Raw genomic sequence first — 25,962 nt, 5'->3', positions numbered from 1 at the left:
TTTAAACCCTTCAAATATAGTACAATGAACAAAGAGATGTGTAAAGTTCATCGATGCGTGTGAGAGAGTAGGGCTGATGAATAGAAAGAGATGGCATGAGTTTGTGTTCATTATCCCCGAAAATTTCGCTTGGGAAGAACAAGGTTATTAGACTCTATACAGGTTACGACAGAGCGTTTGAGAGGGTCACCATTATGGATACCTTGTTACAACTTTTCTGTCAAATAGATGCCGACCAGCTGTTGCTTGGCACGAGCAACATAAATAAGTTTACAGAAGACGAAATTACTGCTACAATTATTCTTCATGCTAACTAGTTATATCATTTATAATATGACTTCTATGTTGGATTGGTTAATGCTAAGTCAATTTTGCTTACATGCCCTGAATATCGTCGGATTGTTTCATCAGTTTCAATTGTTCTACAGGTTTGGTATTGCTGTCCTAGCTTCAGTGGACGAGAGTTCATGCCGTCCAGCAGCAACAGTGTCCAAACTGGGTTATTGTGCTGTCCCAGATGCTGCCCTCGTATGAGAAGTGGCCAGATCCCATGTCGCTTCGCGCATAACAGCTCGTCCTTTATTCGGATTGGAACGGACACGGAACAATTCAGTGAAAGAGTATCGATGTGATGACACCCTTTTGACGATGTTGGTCAGGGAACCAGTGATGATGTGGTGCAAAAAATGCTACCGGCATCACTTTCGTTCCGCTATTGCACTTGACCCGAACTAGGACCGCGACGGCGCAGACGAACTTGCGGCAGCGGTGATGATGCGTATCCCTCCTTCGAAATTGCGGTGCTGAGATGATGATAAGGTAGAAGCTTGTGTGGTATGTCCTTACTAAAACACTGCTTAAGCTACACCCAAGGTGACATGCATTATCGTCCCCCACAGGAATAAGGCTGCAGCCAAAACGGAATGAATATTTGTTTTCTTTGAACTGGAACGGCAACAGTGGCAGCATAGACGATCGTCTCGAACATGACGACTGCAACGAACCGACATGGAACCGCGGACAATAACTTAAATAACAACTATGCATAAGCACAAAATATACTTTTAGTTTATTTCCTAATTATAATTGTTACAACAGGACCGTTCAACATTTACTCCCCGGCTCAGCCACTACTCTTCCTTCACAAGTGCTCTTCTCGGTGACCCTCATATTCATCTCTTTCTCCTTCTCTTTATCATATAATTTGTATGAAAAGTGAAATAATGTGGATAGGGTTTATCTGCCTCTATCAAACATGAAAAATATTATGACGTCATAAATGTCAATACTGCAATCACATCGTGTGTTAGCTTCCACGAGAAGATATATTCGTTTTTTGATTAGGCTAGCATGCAATGCTGTCTCTATTGAACCGTTAGTTCGGAGCCGTTGATTCGTCGACGGCTCTGGAACAGTGGACTCGCAGCCGGCTCCGCAGTTGTTGGAATGGAGCCGTGAGTGCAGAGCTGTTAGTCCGGAACCGGTTGCGGAGCCCTTGGAGCGGAGCCGGCTACGGAGCCGTCGGAGCGTAGCTGGCTCCGGACCCGTTAGTCCGGAGCCGTTGGTGCGCTCCGAAACGCCCATCACTAGATCACAGGACTGTTCTTGGACGGAAAGAATCTCGTGTGATGAAATTCTACGAGAAATAAAAAATAAATAAAATTATTCTTTTTCATTTCACTAAAACATGAATCAAATTACCACGTGCTGTTAGAGACTGGTTTGATGTTAATCTACGGTTAGAAACGTGTCGTTCGATATGATTTTTTTTTATGTCCAGCCGCTGCATACATTTTCCGTCCAGCATATGCTCACTATCTGGCTACTTCATCCGCTTCTTTATCGGCTCTCCCTTATTGCTTATACACACATGATTTTGCAGCAAACTTAAGTTAATGTCCTGAGATCGTTTTCCGACGTAACGATTTTTCAACTCGTACATGTTGGGTCTTAATACGATAACACACGAATATTCATAGCGGAATCCCTTCTCCACTTTCTACATAAGTCCAGTAGAAAGTACATAATTAAAATTAGATTTACAATAATTGAACAATTCAACCTAAAACATCGTACTATTGCACGATTGCAATCCAGTTGCAATCAGTCGAATTGTAAACAAACCAGTCCAATTGTAAACAAACCATTCCAATTTGTCTGTCAAAATTTTTTCATTCATTTTTTTATTAGAAATCGGCCAAAACAGGCTTTTGTCATAACCTGTATAGAGTCTAATAACCTTGGGTTTGCGTATGTTTTTTTTCTTTGCCGTTTCGCACTTTCAAGCGGGATCACCATGTGTGCGTGTTTTTTTGGTTTTTCAAAGAGAAAAAACCACTTTGACAAATACCAAGGGGAGAGGGGAGGGTGTGTATGTACAAGAGAATGTGCTTATGAAAATAAATGTGAGAAATAAAAGAAAATATGTTAAACGCATTTCTAACTGTGTCTGGACTCATTGCAATCCGAAAGAAAGCGAGGGAGGTTCATAAAATGTAGTACACATGCATGCAACATTTATCGCGCAGCCGCGACGTTTCTTGCATTCAGCCCGATCGGAGCTTCTAAGAGATTCTTTTAACCTTCATTTCTATAACCACCTACCCGGGTATGTTTAGCTTATTCTTTTTTATGATAATTTTTTATTGGATTATCGAATCGATCCAAAAAAATTAGAATACCTAGAGAAACATGTTTTAAAAAAGTGGTAAAAAATTCAGATTTTTTTAATTTTTTAAATGTGCTTTAATATTCTTCTAAAGCCACATAGATTGAAATGATTGCCCCGACAGTCGGGAAGACATGGCGGTGTATTAGTGTCAGTTCATCTAATTGCTATGCAATCAATTTATGTAACTAAAAGCCATACTTCATAAATTTATAACATAAAAAGAAGTATTGTTATTATAGCTGCATAGAATAAGTTAAATACGACATTTTTTTTACCAATAAAAATACGAATTCCCTTCTAAAATGTATTACCTACCGGGTAGGTGGTCATAAAGATGAGGGTGTATTTTTGGTCAGAGAAACGAAGGTTAATCGGCGCCCAGATAGAGCCCGATGAGACCGACATCGTATGGATTTTCGTACCAGGGTTGGTACCGGGGAAAACTCTACTTCACTGACCGATTGAAATTTCATTTTGTTGGATTAATTAAAGTAGAACACGCATCGTTATTAGTACAGAAAAGACATATGTATTCGGTTTAATTGAAATGATTTCTAGCTGTTGTTTGTTATGTGTATCCAGACCAACCAATGTACATTTGTGCTAGATTGTCTATGTCTGTTGCCTCCTTAATCAAGTGGTTTACTTGCCCTTCAATGGATAGTGGATTATGTGACAATTTACCATTAACTTTTACATAGCCTTTTAGTCTTTCTTCAATGTTTAACACATTGTGCATGGCTTGGGGATCGGTTCGTTCTAAATAGCTATCCCTTTCGCTTGATTCCCCTTGAGCAAACGTCATCTTGCTCCACGACACCATGGGATCGTAAACAAAAGGCTTCAATACAGACATGAATGTTGATGCATGGGTTTGAAGAATTCGTAAAACAATTTCACAGCATCGCCGATAAAGCCCTTCCACTCCGAGAGGTCCCATTGCATCTACCATATTATGAGTCAAGCGAAATGGCACTAACTCTGGAACTGTGAATGTTTCTCCTCGATTAAACAAGCAATTAAAATCTACGTGCACAGTATCTCCGTTAGTAGAATCAAACAGAATATTTTCGCCATGGCGATCTCCAAGCCCTAATATGTAACCAACCATCGAAATAACTGCAGTAGTTTTTATGTACGACGAACGAGCTTGAAACCAATTATGGGGATTTGGAAAACAATCTCGAAACCATTCACTAAATAACGGTGGATGCCGCGGAACAAGAATAGTTTCAAAGGCGTGCCGTTTCTTTGCAAGCGGTTCTGTGCGCTCATAATTAAAGTTTCTCAATTCTTTCGCCGTCATTCCCAGTCCACGCTGTTTGTAATACGTGCATACGATACCGCGAAATGTGTTCAGATTTGATATCCACTCAATAATACCACACTCTTCATTTAAAGGTAGAACAGCATATGTGCGTATGTGTAACCTTCGGAATTTTGCATCTGGATCTTGTGATAAATATTGCTTAACAACTGCATTAAACTCCATCAAACGGAAATCTTTTCGCAGATCATCTTTAGGTTTCATCATCATTGTATAAAGCTTGCCGTTATGGCCTCGGAGTGAAATTTTCCTAGGTTTTTGCAAAGAATGCAACACTGTCACTTCTTCGGAAATTCCAGCAATATATATAGCATTTGTAGGGTATGGTTGAAAATTCATCCCTGTATTTTTATTCAGCACTAGTTGTATGCATCTTTCAATGGGAATCAAAATATTTGAAAAGTTTTTATCAGCCAGCAGTTTTGGTAAAGCTTTCACTAAGATAGAAACTGTAACATTTGCCTGTTTTGAATGTCTGATGCCTCCTGGATTTCCCGGAATTTCTTTGTTGGTAAGCTCGATAAGACGTTCAGCCAATCCATTAAAGTCTTTTATCAACTTTTGCATGTTCTCTACTTGCAGCAACTGACGATCGTTAAATATTTCTACACATCGCCGTACCCGGATGGTATAAGATGATTTATATACGCTCAGAATCATCCATAGAGTTTGCTGAGGATAATAGAGGAGCAATTTGACAATTATGGCTTTCAATATTATGAACGTTTCTTGGGAAGGATGAGCAACTCTACTTATTAATTGGGAAAAAGCAGTAAAGAAAAAATACGGCGATAATGTATCTTTGAACTTGCTTGCCAATTTATTCATTGACTGTGCGATTTTTCGCGCCATATTCAAGGAAGTACTAATGCCTTCACTTGATTTTGGTATCGTCTTTGCAGTAGAGTCAAGCCAGATACTTAATACGCGTGGCATCGATTGATAAATATAGTTTGATCCATACATCATTGATTTGCCATAACACTTCATTACTTCAAATAGCATTTCCCAGCAATTTGCTGAATTTTGCTCGACTGCTGGACACGAGCTATACAATTTGTCGACGTATTGTGCAAGTTGTACTAATGCTACTTCACTTTCCGGGTTCATATCTACTGCCTCTTTGAAATAACGTCGATTGAGTGTTGCTGATATATTAGACGCCTCAGCATTGTATGTAGCAATAAGACGCTTACCTTCTGCTTGTATGAAACGAATCTCTTTGGGTGTTGTTTTTATATGATTATTACCAACCGAAGAAACAGGGACATCGCCCAATATTTCATTCACTCCTCTTTCAAGAACCTTTAATGCCCCTGTTATATCTCGTCGATCCCAAAGCAATTGGCATTTTTTATGAAAAGATCAGGAGGACGATAGCTTTCTGCATGTAAAATATACAATAATGCCTGCTGGTACATATTTGCTCGCGATGCTAACTCTGTACTTTTCATCCAAAGTTGTCCGATCGTTTGATCAACCAAATGACGCAGACGATTAACATTTTGGTCGTCGTCGATTTTTTCCCAATTTATTTCGTCTATCGTGCGCCTCATTTCCTTCAGAAGTATGCGCCTCAAGCTAAGGATTGGTTCTATTGTGGCAGCATTCGGTTGTAATACTTCTAGCCTAGCTTTCATATTTGCAACAAGCTTCTGAAGGTCAACAATTACAGTGGATGCTGTAATAAGTTCGTCGTTACGTTGACCTTTTTGTAGAGTGCGCAGAGTGTGCATTATATGTCCACATTTAGCAAACTCTTGGATGATGTGTAATTTTAACACCTGATCATAACGGTTTTCGTATGTACCCAGCTGTTCATCTAACGAACGAGAACTAGAACGTTCACTACAGCTACCCTGAAACACATACCTTCGGGCTCGTTGTATTTCTGAACAAAATCGTGCATAATCCGGTTGTCGAAACTCAATAATAAGTGAACCACAAATAACTCCCCAGTGACGTGATTCACCATCGATGGCTCCACTCAATTGATCAGCTCGCCTTTGAAGTAGCAATTCTTCGAGTTCTTCGAATCTTCCTAGTCGGTACAGCGGTTCTGCCTGTATATCCAGTAGAGGTTTATGTAGGGCCGTATCATGAAATCGAACCAGTAAACTTTCTGCAAGTAGTAATGCTGTTTCCGGTTGATCAAGCCGTAGATAACACTCGATCATACTGTTTAAAAAATTAAGACTTGGATATTGTTCTTGGATATTAGTAAGTTGTAATAACCTCTCGTAACACGCCACAGCTTCTTGCAATCGACCTGTAGCATTATGATATAGAATTAACTCGTGTAAGGTTGATTCTGTTGCTTTCAAAGCCATAACACCTTCCACCGAGTCTGTATCTCCGAGGTATGAATAAAGTTCACACAAGAATGATAACTTTTTTTGTAGTTTTATACTTTTATCTTCGCCATTCAAACTGTGTTCTACGTATTGTAATGCTCTAGCATATTCATGACATTTAAAATTTACTTGCGCCAATAGATTGCTATCAAAGTTGTTTAGGAATGTACTAACCACAGCAAAATTATGCTGATAATTATGAAGATCTTTATCTTTTGATGTAACATCCTTGAGGTACTGTCTTTTCCATCGTTCGAGGAAATCAAATAACCCAAACGCATATTTAGCGCATTGCAAAGCCAGCTCTTTGCCACATGTATCATGCCGCTCCTGAGTCATGCATACAATCAATCTATTTGCAGATGTATATTCTATATCTACTTTGTCATTTGCTCGGTTCGCAGCAGGAATCGTGGTAAAACTTTCGCAATATGCAATGGCTCCGTTGAAAACGGCATGAAGTTCTTCTACAATAAATTGTATTTTATCATTCCCTTCGCAAAGTAGTAATGAATGTAATAGTATGTAAGGTAACATCAACATAAGAGTTCCTCTATCACATCGCAAGCTTGGCTTAAAAGCTCGTAGAAGGTTACGAGTTGAATTAACAGTTATATATTCAATCATTTGGCACGCCCATTGGTAACACCATTCGTGACTTGATCCAACATTGTTAAATACCGGATGTGCAACTGCTGTCTGCGATGCTCTTGAAACTGTAGTATAACATGATGTTAGTAACGGTTCCATTATTGGTCGCAAGCGTTCTGGGATGGTTTCCCATATTTCTCGTTTTTTATCTGCTTTTGGAGAGACACCTCGTTCGTTTAATATTTCCTGTATGGCAAGTGAAAAACTATCGACAAACTTTGAATCTTTTTGCCTTTGGTATGCTCGGCATAGTTCTCGCAAGGCGATAATGGCAAAACAGTCGGAATGAATGCTCAATGCGAAACCTACACCGGTCGGAGCATAATTAGGTGGCAAATGACTGGGTGCCAAAGCTCCTAGCTCTCCAAGACACTCTGCTGCTCGTTGTTGAAGTATTACATCTTGTTCACTAAGTCCACGTGTCAGCGTTTCTACCATTGTAGCTATTATGGTAAGGCTTATGCTTTGGTGTTGCCCCAAAATAGCTTCATTTAGCTCTGCCCGGCCATGTTCACAAAGTCTACATAAGTAGGAGAATGCGTATGCTCGTACTTTTAAATTTTCATGATTGCTATGTCGAATAAGTTCTTCAAGGCGGGTAACAAATTGGTCGCTTCCTATTTCATCGTGGTGTTTTGGAATACGCGATGCCACTATTTTTTTAATATTTTCTGCTACATTAGTATCTTCTATAAAAAACAGATCACAGAGACTATTCCCAAGTAGACTATTGTTCTCTATGACCAGGTATCGAAATATGTATCCAATATCTTCGTTGTATGTATCAATTAATGGCTCCAACGTAACGAATATTGTACTTAAAAGTGAACCTAATTGTCGCACATCTACCGTGCATACAAAAATACGCCACGTATTAACGCAATGTTTTGCTAAAGCCGATCCTTCTGGAAGAGCTAATGCTGTTCGGAGCACAGCAATGACTTTGAACCGAAATGGTGTTATGTGTTCCCCACCAAGCAACCGAATAATGTCACCCAGACTAAGCAGCGCTAATCGCTTGAGAAACTTCTCTCCGTCTGGATTAACAAGTGTTGCTTCTAAATTTGCTAGTACTCCTAAAAACCTTTCAGCAATATATTCCGCGATTCGAGTTGTTGATACCTCGTCATTATCACTATCATTGGAAGTAAACTGCGAAATGCGTGCATTACACACTCTGGGTTGATGTGGTAGTAAATTAAAACTTCCGATACTGTTCTCTGCAATGAAAAGCGATAATGGAAGAGAAAAAACATTAGCATTTTAGTTAACTTCTGCTCAAGATTTTGGTAAGAAAAAAGGCCAAGGCTATGTTAAATGTCCTAGATACTCATTGAAACAATAGGGTGAAGAATAATGCCAAAAAATGCATCTAATTTTTACATCTATTCAAAAATCCAATTGTTGCACAGTTACACAAATTCAAAATTCTATTATTGCACTCTTTATTATCCATTATTGAACACTTTCCAACACACTGAAATAAAAAAAAAAAAAAAAATAACAGTCTAGAAATAGATATTTTTTTATGAAACAGTATTTTGGAAAATGCATAACGCTGTTTCATTACATGCTTGTCCTTGATTAAAGCTGGAATTTGCAAAATTAGTAGTAAACTGCACCTGTTGCCGAATGCTAATTGTAAACAAAACGGTGTAAACGTTCAAAAATAGGAGGCTTTGGGCTGTGCAATACAGGGTTTCGAATAATATCATGGACTACTCAGCGGTCGACAAACTTGTTAGGGAAAGGGCCAAATTTACTAAATGATTGAGAGTCGCGGGCCAGGAGAATTAATCACTTTTTTATTATTTTTGCACATACATGTTACGCTATAAAATGTTATAAGAATAACTTACTTATCCGACACTACACCCGCTTTGCGGTCTTGGCTTGTCTCAGAAGTATGGGTGGTGGGAGCTCGGAATTAGACCCTACCCTGTGCAGATTCCGTGTTCGGAATCAATTCCGAAGCCGATTCCGATGCTGGAATGGATTCTGATTTTGAAACCGATTCCGGAATCGGAATCAGCTCCGGAATCGAAAACGGCTCCGAGATAGGAATCGCAATTTGCTACGGCAACGGAATCAGAATTGACTCCAGAATTGGAATTAGCTCCGGAATGAGAATCAGTTCTTGGATTGAAATAAGAAGTTCCAGAAGCGAAATCACTCCGAGAATCACCATGAGAATGGATTATTTGCGGCTGTCAATACGTAGAATCATTGGATCCAAACGACTATTCTTATTGAGATACCGGAACAGACTCCAATTTCGAAGCCAATTCCGGTTCGGGTGTCGATTCCGATTCCGGAACTGATTCCGGAAGCGATTATGATTACGGAGCCGATTCCAAAAACTGATGCGGGACCTACTATCTGGAATCGAATCCAGAAAACTTCATTTTTCCCATCACAAGACTTAACTGGGGCTATATCGTCCGTTTCCATGCGTAGAACATGGAACAGATTTGGACAGTGTCCATGTTTCAGAGGCGTATGTGAGTACCAATACTATATTGGTTCTATGTAATCCCAGCTTTATCTGTCGCGACAGGTTCTTTAAAGTGAACTGATTTCTCAGGCTGTAGAATGACCGGTTGGCAGCCAGCATCCTTGCGCGAAACTCGACCTCCATGTTATAATCGTTAATGACCCGAGATATCTTTTCTAAGACGACTTAGAAAATGCGTTCACCTAGCTTTACGTCACGTCTACGTTATTGGTTAATGATATTAATGATATCATTATGAGCTTATAGTACAGTTTTTCTGTGAGTATATCATCCAAGCAAGGTTCAAATTTCTATTATTTAAAAACTGTTATTAAATCGTACAGATTTTCAGTTACGGATCGACAACATAGTGCGCAAAATTGTTTAAAAGGGCAAAACAACAGAGCAAGAGCAATATCGTTTCTTGAAGAACCTCTCCTCCAATGCTGCAAAAAATATTGAGGATATCTAGGGAAGATATAAAAGCCTTAACGACTGAACAAATATTAAAACAAACGTACATTCAGTAACTACTACAAGCTTTACGAACAAGCAATGCAATGTCAGACAAATTGATAACTGATTCCTTTTTCAAAAGCTCCTTGACAATCTTTGTCCTCTTGAAAAGCAAGAGTGGGTAATAGTCGTACTTGTAAATATAACAATCCGTTTTTTAAATATTCGTTCCTATTTTCATATGGAAGCAATGTTAGTGTTACTGTTGCGGGCGCCAGCAACGCCGCACGACATTTGTTCTCTGGGTTGTCGTGACCGTGCGATCAAACCATACTGGTCCTGGAACCAATCATGAACCCATACTGGATCTCGAAGCAATTATGAACCCATACTGGTCCTAAAACCACTCATGAACCCATACTGGTCCTGAAACCGCTCATGAACCCATACGGGCACTGCGAACGATCATGAACCCATATGGGCCATGCAACCGATCATGAACCCATACGGGCCCTGGAACCAATCATGAATCCGGAGCTTAGCATGAAGCTTTACGGACCGTGGAACCGATCATGAACCAAAACTGGTCCTGTTACCGATCATTCATCCTAAACGGCCCTGACACCAATCATTAACCCATACGGGTCTTGGAACCGATAATCAACCCATACGAGTCCTGGGACCGATAATGAACCCATACGGGTCCTGGATCCGATCATGAACCCTTACCTGCCCTGTAACCTATCATGGACCCGTACTGGTCCTGGAACCGGTCATGAGCCCATATTGGTCTCGGAACCGATCATAAACCCATACGGGTCCTGAAACCTATAATGAGCCCATACGGGCCCTGTAACCTTTCATCAACCCATACAGGTCCTGAAACCAACTATGAACCCATACTGGTCCTCGAACCGATCATGAACCCATACTGATTCTGGAACCGACAATGAACCCATACCGGCCTTGGAACCAATCATGTACCCATACGGGCCCTGGAGCCAATCATGAATCTATACCGGTACTGGAGCTTAGCATGAAGCTTTACGGGCCGTGGAACCGATCATGAACCAATATCTGCCGTGGAACCAATAATGAACCCATACCGGTCCTAACCGTTCCTAATCGGTCGGAACCTATCACGAACCTAAACCGGTCATTGAACTGAAAGATAGCCCATAAAGAACCTGGAACTGATACCGCGACCCGCTAAACACATACTGGTTCTGGAACCTTTCACGAACCTAAACCGGTCATGGAACTGAAAGTAAACCCATAATGAACCTGGAACTGATATTGAACACATACCAGACCTGAAATCGATCATGATTTCATGCTGATCCAGAAATAGCTTCCGATTTCTTTCATTTAGGGGAATATTTCCAGGAACAGTTCCGGATATGGATTCGGAACAATACTTGGACCTGGTTCAGGTATGGAACGGATAAAATTCCAGTTCCAGCCAACAAAGCACCGTAAATGTACACCGTAGGAATTAGCGTAGAAATTTAGTAGAATTTGTATTCGACCATGTTGATTAGTCCATCAATCCATGTTACTTACAGGGTTTACCAGCATAATAAACAACTGTCCACTTGTTTATAACAATAGTCGTTTTAAATAGACACCGCTGTCTACCACTTGCTCACACGTCAGATGGTGTAAGCTACTCTGTTTAAAAGGGCAGGTATGGAATAAATTCAATAACACAATTTTCGCCTTCGATTAGCAACTGTCAGATTTGGCACAGTTTGTTTTGTTGGGAATTTTTTTTGCAAAAACCAAACATTTTCAAACACGTTTCTTTTATTCAAGCAATATGCAGTATAAACCATACATTTCAATAAATCAAAACATTAATTTTGTTAATTATACAACAACCACAAAACAATACGGCCTTTTTGGACCGTTACTCCTGAATAAAAAAAAAACAACCACAAGAAACCGTGCCGAATCCGACCGTTGTGCAATCGAAGGCGAAAATTGTGTAATTAAATTGGACAGAGTAGCTTACACCATCTGACGTGTGAGCAAGTGGTGGACAGTGGTGTCTATTCAAAACGACTATTGTTATAAACAAGTGGACAGTTGTTTATTATGCTGGTAAACCCTGTAAATCGAATTTGGTAGCGTATGAAATGTCATTCTAAGATGTTCAGTAATTTGTATTCGAATTAAAGTTATACGAATTTGAAAAAGAAGATATGTCTGATTTTGGAATCTTTTAGGTTATCTTTTCGCGGGCCGGATTAATGATGCGGCGGCCGCATTTGACCCGTGGGCCGTTTTTGTCGACCGCTGAAAAACTTCATCCGCTCGATGGAATGTTTCAAAAGGTTATGGGAGCCGGCTCCGGAGCCGTCGGAGCGCAGCCTGCTCCGAAGCTGTCGGAGCAGAGCCGGCTCCCCTCCTCCCCTAGTGTAATAAACTTTAATGTTGGAAGAACCCCCCTCCCCTCCCCCAAAATACATAACAGATGAACCCCACCCCCCTTCAAAAGCTTAGTTTATTGAAAAAAAATAGATTTTCTTTTTTTTATTCATTTTTAATTTTTAAATGAAACAAAAAAAAGAATAGTTGTTGCATGCAGCAATCAAATTCAAAAAGATTCTGATAATCGGATCCTCGGCACGGTTTCCAATGTTCTTGCATCACCATCATCATAAGCGTTTTTCGTCCAGCCATCTTCCTGATCCTCCATAAATATGTCTTTCTTTTCGGAAATGTTTCTTTGGCTGTAGATGTTGTATCATCATCAAATTGATCATTATATTCCACATATTATGTGATGTTTAAATTATTACGCATGTCCTACAAATTAGGAACAAAAATTATTACCAGTGGTCAATTCTGACAAAAAAATGGCTGAATGTATCAACTACATCTACCATTTATTTGAAATGGATTGGGATTGAAAGGAATTGGATTGGTATAACACCCGTTTACAGCGTTACAGTTATTTCTCGGGCCATTTGCTTGCAATAGCGTGTCGTCTCTTGCGAATCGCTTGCTACTATCATCAAATCAATCGAATGGCACGCACACTATTGTCGTCACAGTAATGGGATACAACGTTATTGCGACGATCCCGAGTTAAGTTTTTACGTCTGTCCTTCTGGGGTAGCAAAATGACGGTCTATTCGGGTGAGTAGTACATAAAAAGTAGCGAGATCTTTTTTTAGGCCGGCATAACCGCGAAGGTTGTTAAGTCACGAAGAAGAATCCTCGTTTCAATTGTCAATTCCAATCATTCTCTCAATCAAATTCTTTCATTCTCTCGTTTCTCCCAAAACAAACTCAGCTCTCTCTTTTTTCCATTCCACACATTCGATCTTTATTTTTACCTCTTTACTCGCACATACATGTTTACATACTCACACAAATCACACTGCCCGCGCAAAACCCGTGCGGGATACACACGTACCCGTCATCTGCGTGGTCTTCAACGACTGGTGTGCACGCTTTAAAAATTATTCCTGTCTGCCTCCCTTCGTTGCTCCTACGTCAGTACTAACACACTTAAAAATATATCACGACCTCGGTTAAAAAAACTGCCGAAATCCTTAAATCCGTTAAATAAATATTTGAACCGAAACTCGGCAACACAACATGCCGAGAACATACGTTAACACAGCTGTACCGAGCTCATCCGTCAAAATAACCGAGATTTCAGCTTTACTATTTGGATTGAGAAAACACGCAGCCTCGGCTCAACACGGACTCTCTAAGGGACATTACTGTCCAACAGGAATTCAAAGCCGCTTTAGACGAGTCTCTACTACCAGAAAACAGATATGAAACTACGAGCGAGAGGTGGAACGCTCTAAAAACAAAATAATAAACTGTGCAAGAAATATACTCCCACCACGTCGTGGCAACACCAAATCTGGCTGGTTCGACGATGAATGCGGACAAGTGACCGAACGTAAGAATACTGCATACCGAGCAATGCAGCAACGGCATAGAACGCGGGCATGCGCAGAGGAATATTCACGGCTCAGACGCGAAGAGAAACGAGTTCACCGCTCTAAGAAGCATGCTTTGGAAGAGCAAAACATGCGGGAACTCGAGCAAACCAGAGAGGCGTACGGACCGACACGAAAGTTTTACCAAGCGATAGCAGGTCACCGAAACAACGTGGTACCTAAGGTAACCTGCTGTCGCAACAAGGATGGAGATCTGGTTAGTAACCAGCCAGAGGTCCTCTCGCGGTGGGCTCAGTACTTTGATGAATTACTCAACGACCAGTTAAACGAACAGCTAGAAGCGCCACTAGCAGATAGTGTCATGCTACTGCCACCTAGCATAGAAGAAACACGAAAGCCTATCCGTCGGCTGAAAAATAACAAGGCACCCGGAACCGACGGAATTGCAGCTGAACTGGTCAAGAATGGAGGTGCACGACTAGAAAACGAGATTCATCAAATTGTTACTGAGGTGTGGGATAGCGAATCGATGCCTTGTGATTGGAATCTCGGCATCATCTACCCCGTATACAAGAAGGGAGACAGGTTGGACTGCAACAACTACAGGGGTATTACGGTGTTGAATACCGCCTATAAAATATTCTCCCTGATCCTTCAGGATCGCCTTGTCCCGCACGTCGAAGAGATAGTAGGAAACTATCAAAGAGGATTCCGAAACGGAAAATCAACCACTGATCAGATCTTCACCATGCGGCAGATCTTGGAGAAGATGGCTGAATACAAAAACGACACATACCATCTCTTCATAGACTTCAAAGCCGCATACGATAGCATAGCCAGGGTAAAACTGTACGACGCTATGAGCTCATTTGGAATCCCGGCCAAACTGATAAGGCTAGTTAGAATGACTATGACCAACGTCACATGCCAGGTGAGGGTGGATGGAAAACTCTCAGGACCTTTTGCTACCACCAAGGGTCTGCGCCAGGGGGACGGGCTTGCCTGTCTCCTATTCAACTTGGCGCTAGAGAGGGCCATCCGCGACTCGAGGGTGGAGACTACGGGAACCATCTTCTATAAGTCAACCCAGATCCTGGCATACGCTGACGATATAGACATCATTGGTCTGCGGCTCTCCTATGTAGCAGAAGCCTACCAAGGGATTGAGCAGGCGGCAGAGAGCCTCGGATTGCAGATAAACGAGGCAAAGACCAAACTGATGGTGGCAACATCAGCGGACCTACCAATAAATAATCCGAATCTACGTAGGCGTGACGTACAGATAGGTGAACGCACTTTTGAAGTCGTCCCACAATTCACCTATCTTGGGTCAAAGGTCAGCAACGACAACAGCATGGAAGCTGAGTTGCGCGCAAGGATGCTGGCTGCCAACCGGTCATTCTACAGCCTGAAAAAGCAGTTTACCTCAAAGAACCTGTCGCGACGGACGAAGCTGGGACTATATAGTACCTATATAGTACCAGTACTCACATACGCCTCTGAGACATGGACACTGTCCAAATCTGACGAAACCCTCTTAGCCGCGTTCGAGAGGAAGATGCTCAGAAGGATACTTGGCCCCGTATGTGTGGAAGGACAATGGAGGAGCCGCTATAATGACGAGCTATACGAGATGTACGGCGACCTCACTGTCGTACAGCGTATAAAGCTCGCCAGGCTCCGGTGGGCTGGCCATGTTATACGCATGGAAACGGACGACCCAGCCCGTAAAGTCTTTTTAGGCCGTCCACAAGGACAGAGGAGGCGTGGTAGGCCCAAATTGAGGTGGCAAGATGGCGTGGAGGCGTCCGCCATTAAGGCCGGGATAACGGACTGGCAGACGAAGGCGCGAGACCGTGAGCGGTTTCGGACACTCCTGAGGCAGGCCAAGACCGCAAAGCGGTTGTAGTGCCGGATAAGTAAGTAAGTATTTGGATTAGCCAAGGCTCGGTATTCTATCTGTTATTTTCCATTCTGTTAATCTCGTGCTATTGAAACGAAAACCTTTCGGAGTGATGTTGTGTTGTAAAATTAAAAGTGTAAAAAAATAAGTGAAAATGAGTCTCTCAGCGTGAAAAAACCCGAGCATCAGTAGCGTGCGATCTAGCACGGGTATGGAGCGGGGTTGGGGCTAGGAAACTCCATCAGCTCACGCAGCCGGTGCTCTTCAGAGCGTCGCTCGGAGCAGTCCCCCTATTCAAGGATCAGATGTGGAAGCTAATCTGATTGGTTCAACCTTTGCCAGACCGTTCAGACTTCCAGGATTCATTTCCGGTCACCTACATGAGGTTAGCATCAACACTCGATCACTTGAAACCCAAACAGGATTCACTCAGACTTGTTTCACTCTGTCCGCTTTACAGAACCGTGCCTGTACCAGTACCCGCTCCCTGCCCGGCTCATTTTTCTGTACCTGTGCCACATCCAAACGCTGTGCCAAATCCGGCGGTTGAACCGGCGCCTGTCCCTACGCTTCCCATCACACCAGAACTCTCATAAGAATAGGGTGACTTCCTGCCGTCCTGCTACAGTAAGGGGCACGATCGTGGCAACATGCTGCAGAAGTATCCCACTTGATACGCAAAAAAAACCACTAAAATAAAAATAAAATGTTTATATATTTAGCCGAAATCTCGATTTGCTCTAACCGAAAATCTCGGTTAAACGTAAACATCAAAACAAAATGTCATTAACCGAGATATCGGCAACAGAAATTTAACCGAGATCTTTGTTGAGATCTCAGTTGTCCAGATCTCGGCAAAAATTAAAAAAGAAGAAAATTTAAGAGTGTATATCATAATTAGTACAGGTTCCCGAGACACGCGGACCTTCACAGGGTTTCCCACGATTTATTGGTCAGTTCCCATAATTTTTTGGGCTCGTCTCACGATTTATTCATCGTATCGTAAGATTTTTGGTTCGTTCCCCTAATTTATTGGTATCGCCCGATTGGATATCAATACAATTGTACCACAAAACTCTGAGAACCAACCACAAATTGAGGGAAACCAGCCAATAAATAGTGGGAAATCCTGTATTTGATATCAAATAAAATAATTTATTTAGTGATTATAACTTCTCATTAAATGCCTCATTCATTACACGAACACTTGCTGTATTTTGACTGAAAACCGCGTGATTCGACTTTTGAAATTAGATACGTGGTTTCTCTCAACCCCCATTAATAGCGTTTCTCGAGTTAACCATCCTATGTGTATGTGACACACCACTATATTCACTAATAGCTATAGCCATGCACCATATTCATATAAGATAAGCCGTACACTCATACATACAAGGTAAGGTTAGTCGAATAGTTAGTCCCTAGAATCGAATCGCTATCAAATCGCAATCGCAAAGGAATCTTTTTGGGATTCAAATCCTATAAACGGGATCGAATCTATCTAGGGATTGAATTTTCAAATCTTCCGAATCCTGAATCTCTCAACACTATGTGACACAGCCAAGTCGTAAGAAAAAAAATGACCAATACAGAAGAGCGAGGCAGAGCGAAAATTTTTCTTAATGTTAGAATGAGAAAAATGATTAATACACATAATAATTGCGCGATAATGCCGATTGGGTTCGTCCAATCGATGTTTCCGCAACATTTTCATAGACCCAGACCTTATGTGACAAAAGTTTGACCTCCCCCCCCCCCCCTCTCCCATGTAACAATCGTAATGTCTGACGATTTTTTTACTTTTAACTTAAATCAACTTTTTGTTTGTTTGATTTCAATCAAAATATACGGCCCTAAAAGAGGTTCATAAGACGAAATAAATGTTATTTTGTGATGCACAATTCTTAGATACGAAATCTTAGTTTTGATCGAAAAAAGTCGAAAATTTTTAATTTGTGTTTGAAAAAACAAAAAAATGCTCTTAAAATAAATGAAATATTGGAATATGCGGCACAATTGCTCAATATTTAAGGAAAATGCTGACTTAAACATCAATCTTGATATTTAATAAATATTTGGAAAAACAACAATTTATACGCAGTGTGCAAAACTCTGCAAAAATAGGCATATTACTCTACTTAGAATATGATAATAGTAAATAATGCCACCAATAGTTCAAAATGTATTTAAACTTTACATTAATATAAATTAGATATAAAAGAAATCATACATATCTCACCTTGATGTCAGAATGAAGCAAATGAAAAAAACTATTACCAGTAATTCTCATGATGTACTCGATACATTTGTTGGTTACTTCAACAGATTCGCTGATAAACAAGTATGTATAGATTGTCAGGAAAGACGTGGATAATAGTGCCACCAAATCTTTTCGCACGATAACAGCTATTTCTCGTAGAAGATACTCGCATTTTGAAGATCGAAGACACCAAGGCAACAGCATTGCCATCATTGTTTTATAATGCTTTCCAACGAAATCCACTGGATCTCTACTTTCAAATGTGTAACTCACTATGCTTATCGACTGGTGCAGTGTAATTCCTGCCAATATATAATTGCTAACGGCAATGCTCATCATTAGCTTAATAATGTCGTGACGATACCAGGAAAGAACTTTGTTAGGACTAATGTCTTGTCGTGCACACATTTCTGTGATGACAATCGATGCTTCATGAGTGACGTGAGATTCGGGATGCATCAGTAAATAAATCATAATACGCACACAATGAAATAGTGTTTCCTTGACGTCTATAAATTTCCAACGCAATGCTATACGGGAATTGGCATTTCCAAATTCTGCAACCATTCGTACTACGATTATTTGTTCGGCATATGTTGTTTTCGTCATGATGGACACCCTTGATGCCGACAATAACTGTTCCATCATACTGGTTATCAAATTTTCATATCGTCCCGGTTCATTGACTAAGCATGCTGATAGAATTTGCAAAATAGCATAAACGTGTTCAGTAAGTTGTTGACCAACCTTAGCTGTATTATTTCCAAATAATCGTATCCAGCAGGATTCTATTTCTCCATCGATCATAAACAAGGGCAAGTGTTTCAAAGCGCAGGGCAGGAAATTGGTCATAGCTAGCAACGTTGTCTCTTCATTCGTGTGCGATATTTTCAACAAAAAGGCCCGCAAATGGGATTCTATGTTAATAGACTTGCCTTCTGCCATTAACTTTTCAGAGGATGTTTGTATGTAGTAATCTTCCAAATGCGTTGTAGAGACCGTTCGGTTATTACATTCCCGGCAATGAAAACTACGTTTTGTTTCCGAAATCTGGAATACACGAAAACTGGCTATGCAATTCGAACGAAGGCAGCAGAACAAACAGAACACTCCAACTATATCAGCCAGTGCTGCATCACCCTTATTGGTTGACAGCAGTGGCACAAAGACGTTTTCAAACAAATCAAATAAATTGATTTTTGATGACAATATCAACTGTTGGAAAGAGTGTACGAGTGTTTGTTTAATAGCGTAGCCATGTTCGGTATTAGCAATGAAAGTTAACAGCGACGTTAACTTTTTTGTTATACAGCAGCTTACTACTTCGGAGTGCAGATTGTTAGTTCTTAATTTGCAAAATTGTTCTAATACGTGTTGACAAAGTTCATTATCCATTTGCGTATCCCAGGAATATCGTTGGTTCATATCACCATTAAAGTTGTTCGCCTCAAAAGGCGCAAACAGAATTTGGAAGAGATTGCGCTGCTGATTTTGATTCAGAAGCAAACAATCGTTAATAAGAATGACACTGACGACCGCGTTTATTAAATCCATTTGCCTTGAGCCGAACAATTCAACCAGTGACGGTACTTCGAGGAGCTCTAATTTCGATTCGAAAAAAACGAATTGTTGATTTTTTAATTCAGTATCTTCTTCGCTGCAAAATGGCATCTGCGCATGTAATTTAAAATCTATATTGTTTGCCATATTTAAGGCGCGTTTTAGTAACTTGCTGTTTTCGTCTATGTTTACTAGAAATATGGCCCAAACTGTGCTCTCCAAGTGCACTGATATTTTAATCGGCTGTTTTTTACTGACTGAATTGTATCGCGCATTATTTATCTGTTTGACAATTTGAGTTACTAAATGATCATCAAGCTTCATACTTGCTCCAAACCAGTTGATGGATTCGGGAACATAACCAGTATGCAATGGTTCAAGTTTCAGCTTCTGCAATAGTGCCATTAATGTGTGCTTCAATTTATCTTGGTGTCGATTTTCGAGATTCTTTACTTTCTGTTCTGGTAGCAAACTTGTACATAGTAGCTCTGTTAATATTTTATCAAGCCATATTCTTGGAACTACTGGCCAAGACTGATGTGCACTCTGATGTGTACTAAATAGTTCCGTTGATGTATCCACAAAATGGTCTACTTCTCGCCGATTCAAATGCATCGCTGAATGCCACGTATTATATCCCATTAGCGAAACAACAAGTAGATTTATCATGTTGAGCATATTATATAACGGATAACTGCCACTACGCGCCTGGACAACATGTTTGAAATAGTTTTGGAAAAAAATAATAGAAATTGTTTTCTCCTCAATGTTGCCAACTGATAGTGTTCTCAGAACTGTGCAGATTGTTTCTTTTACAACTTGGATGGATTCGTCATCTTGTTGATTTGTCAGCATTGAAATGGCTTCGCTTAAGGTATGAAGGCAATGCAAACGAATCAAACGGCAACGTGCCATGGAATTAATTTCAATTTTTTCGCAAATATACTGCTTGCCTTGTGCTGTGACGTTCTGAAATGCATCATAAAAAGTAGTAATTGCTTCCGGGCACCCTTTTTTAAAATCATTCATCTGGTTCAATAGCTTAATAAACTCTCTAAGTGTATCGAGAGCCAGCCATCGTTGTTTTATGTAAGAAGCTTTGATAATTTCCTTTTGTAAACTGGTATAACTTTCTGAAATGCTGCAAGAGTGAACAAGGAAAACAAAAATTAACTCTGTAGAGCGATAAAAATACTTAACATTTCTATTTTACCTTTCATAAGTTTCCAATGATGCTATTCTGAGAATTTGATACATAAGCCAGTAATTAGAGCATCTGCACCGATGTCTTTCTTCGTCATTTAATAATGTTTTCGGAAAAAGACCAGGATCATCGTATGTAATATCGGTACGGATCATGCTCAGAATCTTTTCAAGATGCGGTTCATGATCGTGCAATATGTCCGCAAAAGTAATAATCAATGTTTTCCACATACTTTCCGTGTCTTCTATAGTATTTAGCTTTTCATGCATTATTTTCATGATAACTCGAACCGATAGGTACGGAATAATCCTCACAAAGATTTACTTTACCAACAACCGTTGAACAGGACAAACCGGCTACAAATGAATATTGAATTGGAACAGTAGAAGGTAATCGAAGCTTACAACTTTTTTTTTATGTAGCAACCATGATGACATTATGTTATCCAGCACTAAATAGTCTGTTCCCGAGTTAGGCTGCGCTCTGGCACCAATCGAACCCGACATCCGACTCGAACAAACCCATATAATCATATGGAGGTGCACTGTCAGACACAAACAAACAAACACGACAAACATGTCAAATCCCATACATTTTTCATGTTCGATGTCGTGTTCGATTGGTGCTAGAGCGCCGGGTAAGGCGGCGCTCTAGCAGCAATCGAACACGACATCCCACACGAACAAACCCATATAATCATATGGTGGTGCACTGTCACCGTCCAAATAGACATAGAGCGACAACGTCGCGCGCGACGAAAAATAGCTCAAAATTTCACTCGGTGTAGATCAAAGTAGCTCATTTGACTCAGTCAACCAACTTGTTTTTTATTTGAAAAATAGGTTAAAATGTGTTCAAATCTATTTTTTTGCGTTTGGCATTAATCTGGCTTGTAAACAAAGTAGATAATTCGATTATTTCGGATGAAGCAAAATTGTCGCGCGCGACGAGTAACTCTGTTTGCAAAAATGAGCTACTTTTTGTCGCGCGCGACGTTGTCGCTGTATGTCTATTTGGACGGTCAGACAGAAAAGAAACAAACAAGACAAACATGTCAAATCCCATACATTTTTCATGTTCGATGTCGTGTTCCACAAACCAATTGCATCTTGAAGGAACCACAGGTGCCATTTTGAGCAGACCGTTTACAAGGACAGTGAACCCAAAAGCACAAAAGATAGAAACACGTGGAGTGATGTTTTGTGAATTGGACGAAATAAATCGAAGAAATAAGTGAAAAAGGACACTAAGCATACGAATTACCGAAACGATGGGGGTCAACGACCCCGGAGGGGGAATTTCCCTCTTAAATTATTATAGTGGATTAGGAGTAGATTTCCAAATAGGATCCGCAGAGGAACCTAGAATAGAAAGAATAGTTGGAGAAAACAATGCTAGAGAAAACAATGCTTGTCAGAATAGCTGATAGTTCGAGAAAACAATGCTAATATTACGAGAATAAGAGGAGGAAAACTACCAGTGAGAGTGAACTCAAGCAAAATTGCGGAAAAACTTAAACGTCTAAAAAAATAGGGGTGGGAGAAAACGAAACAAAAATTGTAGTGAAAGAACATCCCACACTAAATACGCGCAAAGGTGTAATAAGGTGCCCGGACATCGAATTCCTCACCGAAAACGAAATCATGGAAGGCCTCACCGAGGACAAAGTGACGGAAGTAATAATACCAAAAAGAAAAGGTAATAATAAAGTAATAAACACACGCACGGCAGTAATTACTTTCAATACGACCAAGCTGCCTAGAAAAATAGATTTCGGCTGGTATCCGTTAAAAGTAGAGTTATACATACCGAAGCTAATGCGATGTGGAACATGTCTAAAAATAGGACACACCAAAAAAGTGTGTAGACGATCAAACCCTACCCGCAAATTTCCGTTAAATGCCTTCTAATCGCCTTGTAATCGCCGGCGAATTGAAGGCGATCAGCAGTGCATTTAGCAGTAATTAAATGCCTTTGAAATATGTCAATGAAAAATTTCGCTTTTAATTTGAAATTTGAAATTGCAACTGTCAAAAGAAAACCTTACAAGCGTCTTCAGCACTGCACTGTTGTAGTGTTCCCAGATATGAGCGTGAGATTCGATAGCACGATTTACGTGTTATGTTCTCTTGCGTTAAGCTCTGAGCTATTTCACTTTATTAAAGATGGTCTACATTATTCGGTTGTTAAAGACCAACTCATTGAAAGGTGATAATATATCAAACTCATTTCGATAACTAAAATAAAAGGAAAAATGAGATACATATTTCTCCCATCCTGATAATGAACGGTGAACAAAGTGTAATTATTATGTTTTTTTAAAAAGGTATTATTTTAATTTCGCTTCACATAAATTTTGTTTAAAGTAATTATAGTAAGAAAAAAATAATTTAAAAAGAAATAAACGCAGAAAAAAGATCATAAAAATCAGGATTTGAACACACGCTTTCTCGGTTCGGAACTAAAAGCGTTATCACTGCTCTATTTGGCAGTTACATTGGTACAGGTGCAAATTCAGTATATAAACAAGCTAAGATGGCGGCAAGCTATCTGTTCTCCTTGAATCAAAAAGTTGAAAGATTTCGAAGAGAACCCGTTACAGCCGTGAAAGTTTCGGTTGAAATCTTTATTCGCCTTCTAAGGCGACTAAGGCCTTAAATGCCTTCTGAATGCCTTCAAAGCCGTTTAATGCTGGTAGGGAAACTATGCGCCAAATGTAGTGAGAATGTACACGTTGAGGAGTGCAAGAACCTGAAATGCGTATCTTGTGGAGGAGAGCACCATACACTTGACAAACAATGTCCAGTGTTTGTGGATGAGATGGAGATACAAAAAATAAAAACAGTGAACAAAATAACATACGGAGAGGCAAGAAAAATACGCAGATCACAATGCCAGAGTATGCCAGAATATTCACTAACGGACAAACATACGCTCAAAAAACAAAATATCAGATAACACACAAAATAGAAGTAAACAGGGAGTATTAAAAAAACATATTCAAAAAAAAATGATTCAAAACACAACATATACAGAAAATAACAAAAATAATAAAAATATCCCAAGCGCCACAGATTAAGCTTAAACGACTGGAAAATTGAATATCCATAGGAAAAAAATGAAAGCTTCACAGCTTCATTGGTTTGATCAATAGATGGCGGTATTACAACTCATCATTATATTGCTATCCTTTTCTTGCAATGTGTTTCGACAAGTTTCATCTTATAATGACCTATATAGCCTTCTAACTTTCTGAGCAAAAATCTATATGAATGGTCGTGTGGTCAGATACGTGGGTATCAACACCAACGACCATTACTCAAATCTCACTTGCTTCAGTACTGGTGGTTTCCGTTGGAGTTTAGTATTTAAACAATCGTATCGCCGTTCTAGTTCTAGCGATGCATAACTTCAATGCGAAACCATACAACAGTACAGAGGAAATGAGAAAGCTCTCCTCCAAGCAATGAAGCTCAACTGGTTGGGGTATCCCACCAACAGAGAGCGCCACCAGCTTTTTCGCTATTTTTAGAATGCATGAGTCGTTTGCCGTCTGCTAAACGAAGTCTTTCTATATTCCGTTTAGGTAGAGAATTTGAGGCGTTTAGAAGCCGTTTAGTGGTCGTTTAGTGGATTTGTGGCACTTGGGATAACAGAAAACAAAACACAAGCAAACTCACAAAAAGAAAATAACACAACAGAAGAAACAGAAATCACTAACAATACAGAAAAAACCATTCACATCAGTGAAACTAGACTATCAATGAACACGCCTATAGACGTGGCACAACTAGATTTAGAACAAATTTTAATGCAAAATGAAAACGGTGAACTAATGCCACTGCAACATGGCAAAAACAATAGAAAAAAAGATTCAATAAATGTAAAAAGAGCGAACAAAAAAATAATATGATAGCCCTTTTCTCCATAAAAAAAGCAATATTAAAAAAATATAAAAAAAACTAAAATTAATCAATTTAATGAATAACTTAAATATCTTACAAGCAAACGTACAAAGCTATAGAAAAAAACAAAGAGAAAATAGAACACATAATAAAAATGGAGAAAACCAATATAGCATGCATCCAAGAAACATGCAGAAAAGAACAAGATAACACAAAAATAACATGATATAATATTATTACAGAAAACAGAGAAGATGGATATGGCGGAAGCGCAACCCTACCAGCATTAAACGGCTTTGAAGGCACTCAGAAGGCATTTAAGGCCTTAGTCGCCTAAGAAGGCGAATTAAGATTTCAACCGAAACTTTCAAAGCTGTAACGGGTTCTTTTCGAAATATTTCAACTTTTGATTCAACAAGAACAGATAGCTTGCCGCCATCTTCGCTTGTATATATACTGGTTTTGCACCCTTACTAATGTAACTGCCAAATAGAGCAGTGACAACGCTTTTGGTTCCGAAACGAGAAAGCGTGGGTTCAAATCCTGATTTTTTATGATCTTTTTTCTGTGCTTATTTCTTTTTATATTAATATTTTCTTGCTATAATGAATATAAACAAACTTTTTGTGAAGCAAAATGAAAATAATACCTTTTTAAAAAACATAATAATTACTCTATCTTCACCCATCATTATCAGGATGCGAGAAATATGCATCTCATTTCTCATTTTATTAGATTTATCGAAATGAGTTTGATATATTAACACCTTTCAACGGGCTGGTCTTTAACAACCGAATAATGCAGACCATCATTAATAAAGTGAAATAGCTCAGAGCTTAACGCAAGAGAACATAACACGTAAATCGTGCTATCGAATCTCACGCTCGTATCTGACAACACTACAACAGTGCAGTGTTGAAGACACTTGTAAGGTTTTCTTTTGACAGTTGCAATTTCAAATTTCAAATTGAAAGCGAAATTTTTCATTGACATATTTCAAAGGCATTTAATTACTGCTAAATGCACTGCTGATCGCCTTCAATTCGCCGGCGATTACAAGGCGATTAGAAGGCATTTAACGGAAATTTGCGGGTAGGGTACAAGACATAACAGAAGTAACACAACAAATCAACTCAATATTCAACAGAAGAACAGTTATAATGGGAGATTTTAACTGTCACCATACATTTTGGGGAGACAAAAAAATCGATAATAAAGGAACTAAATTGATAGAAGAATTTGATTATTCAA

The 25,962-nt window shown here is 39.7% G+C and overlaps 1 protein-coding gene and 1 long non-coding RNA gene across 3 annotated transcripts; one reads left to right on the top strand and one right to left on the bottom strand.

Annotated features, from left to right (window-relative positions):
- The first annotated feature begins 228 nt into the window (after positions 1–228).
- Positions 229–1,050, top strand: LOC121602170. 2 transcript variants are annotated; one of them, XR_006006311.1, is made up of 3 exons: positions 229–316; positions 429–834; positions 900–1,050. It is a non-coding gene; the product is annotated as an uncharacterized LOC121602170 (long non-coding RNA). The 2 variants fall into 2 exon arrangements; XR_006006310.1 differs by lacking the exon at positions 229–316 and adding an exon at positions 328–364.
- A 1,941-nt stretch (positions 1,051–2,991) lies between these two features.
- Positions 2,992–5,348, bottom strand: LOC121602169 (serine/threonine-protein kinase atr-like; the record flags this gene model as incomplete). Its single annotated transcript, XM_041930923.1, has 1 exon — positions 2,992–5,348. A coding segment is annotated over one exon (2,109 nt), but the record flags the coding sequence as incomplete, so codon positions are not given.
- Positions 5,349–25,962: the final 20,614 nt, after the last annotated feature.

The sequence above is a fragment of the Anopheles merus genome, unplaced genomic scaffold, assembly GCF_017562075.2.
Source record: "Anopheles merus strain MAF unplaced genomic scaffold, AmerM5.1 LNR4000337, whole genome shotgun sequence".
In the NCBI taxonomy this organism is placed as follows: domain Eukaryota; kingdom Metazoa; phylum Arthropoda; class Insecta; order Diptera; family Culicidae; genus Anopheles; species Anopheles merus.
This window is presented reverse-complemented; position numbering and strand designations above follow the sequence as displayed.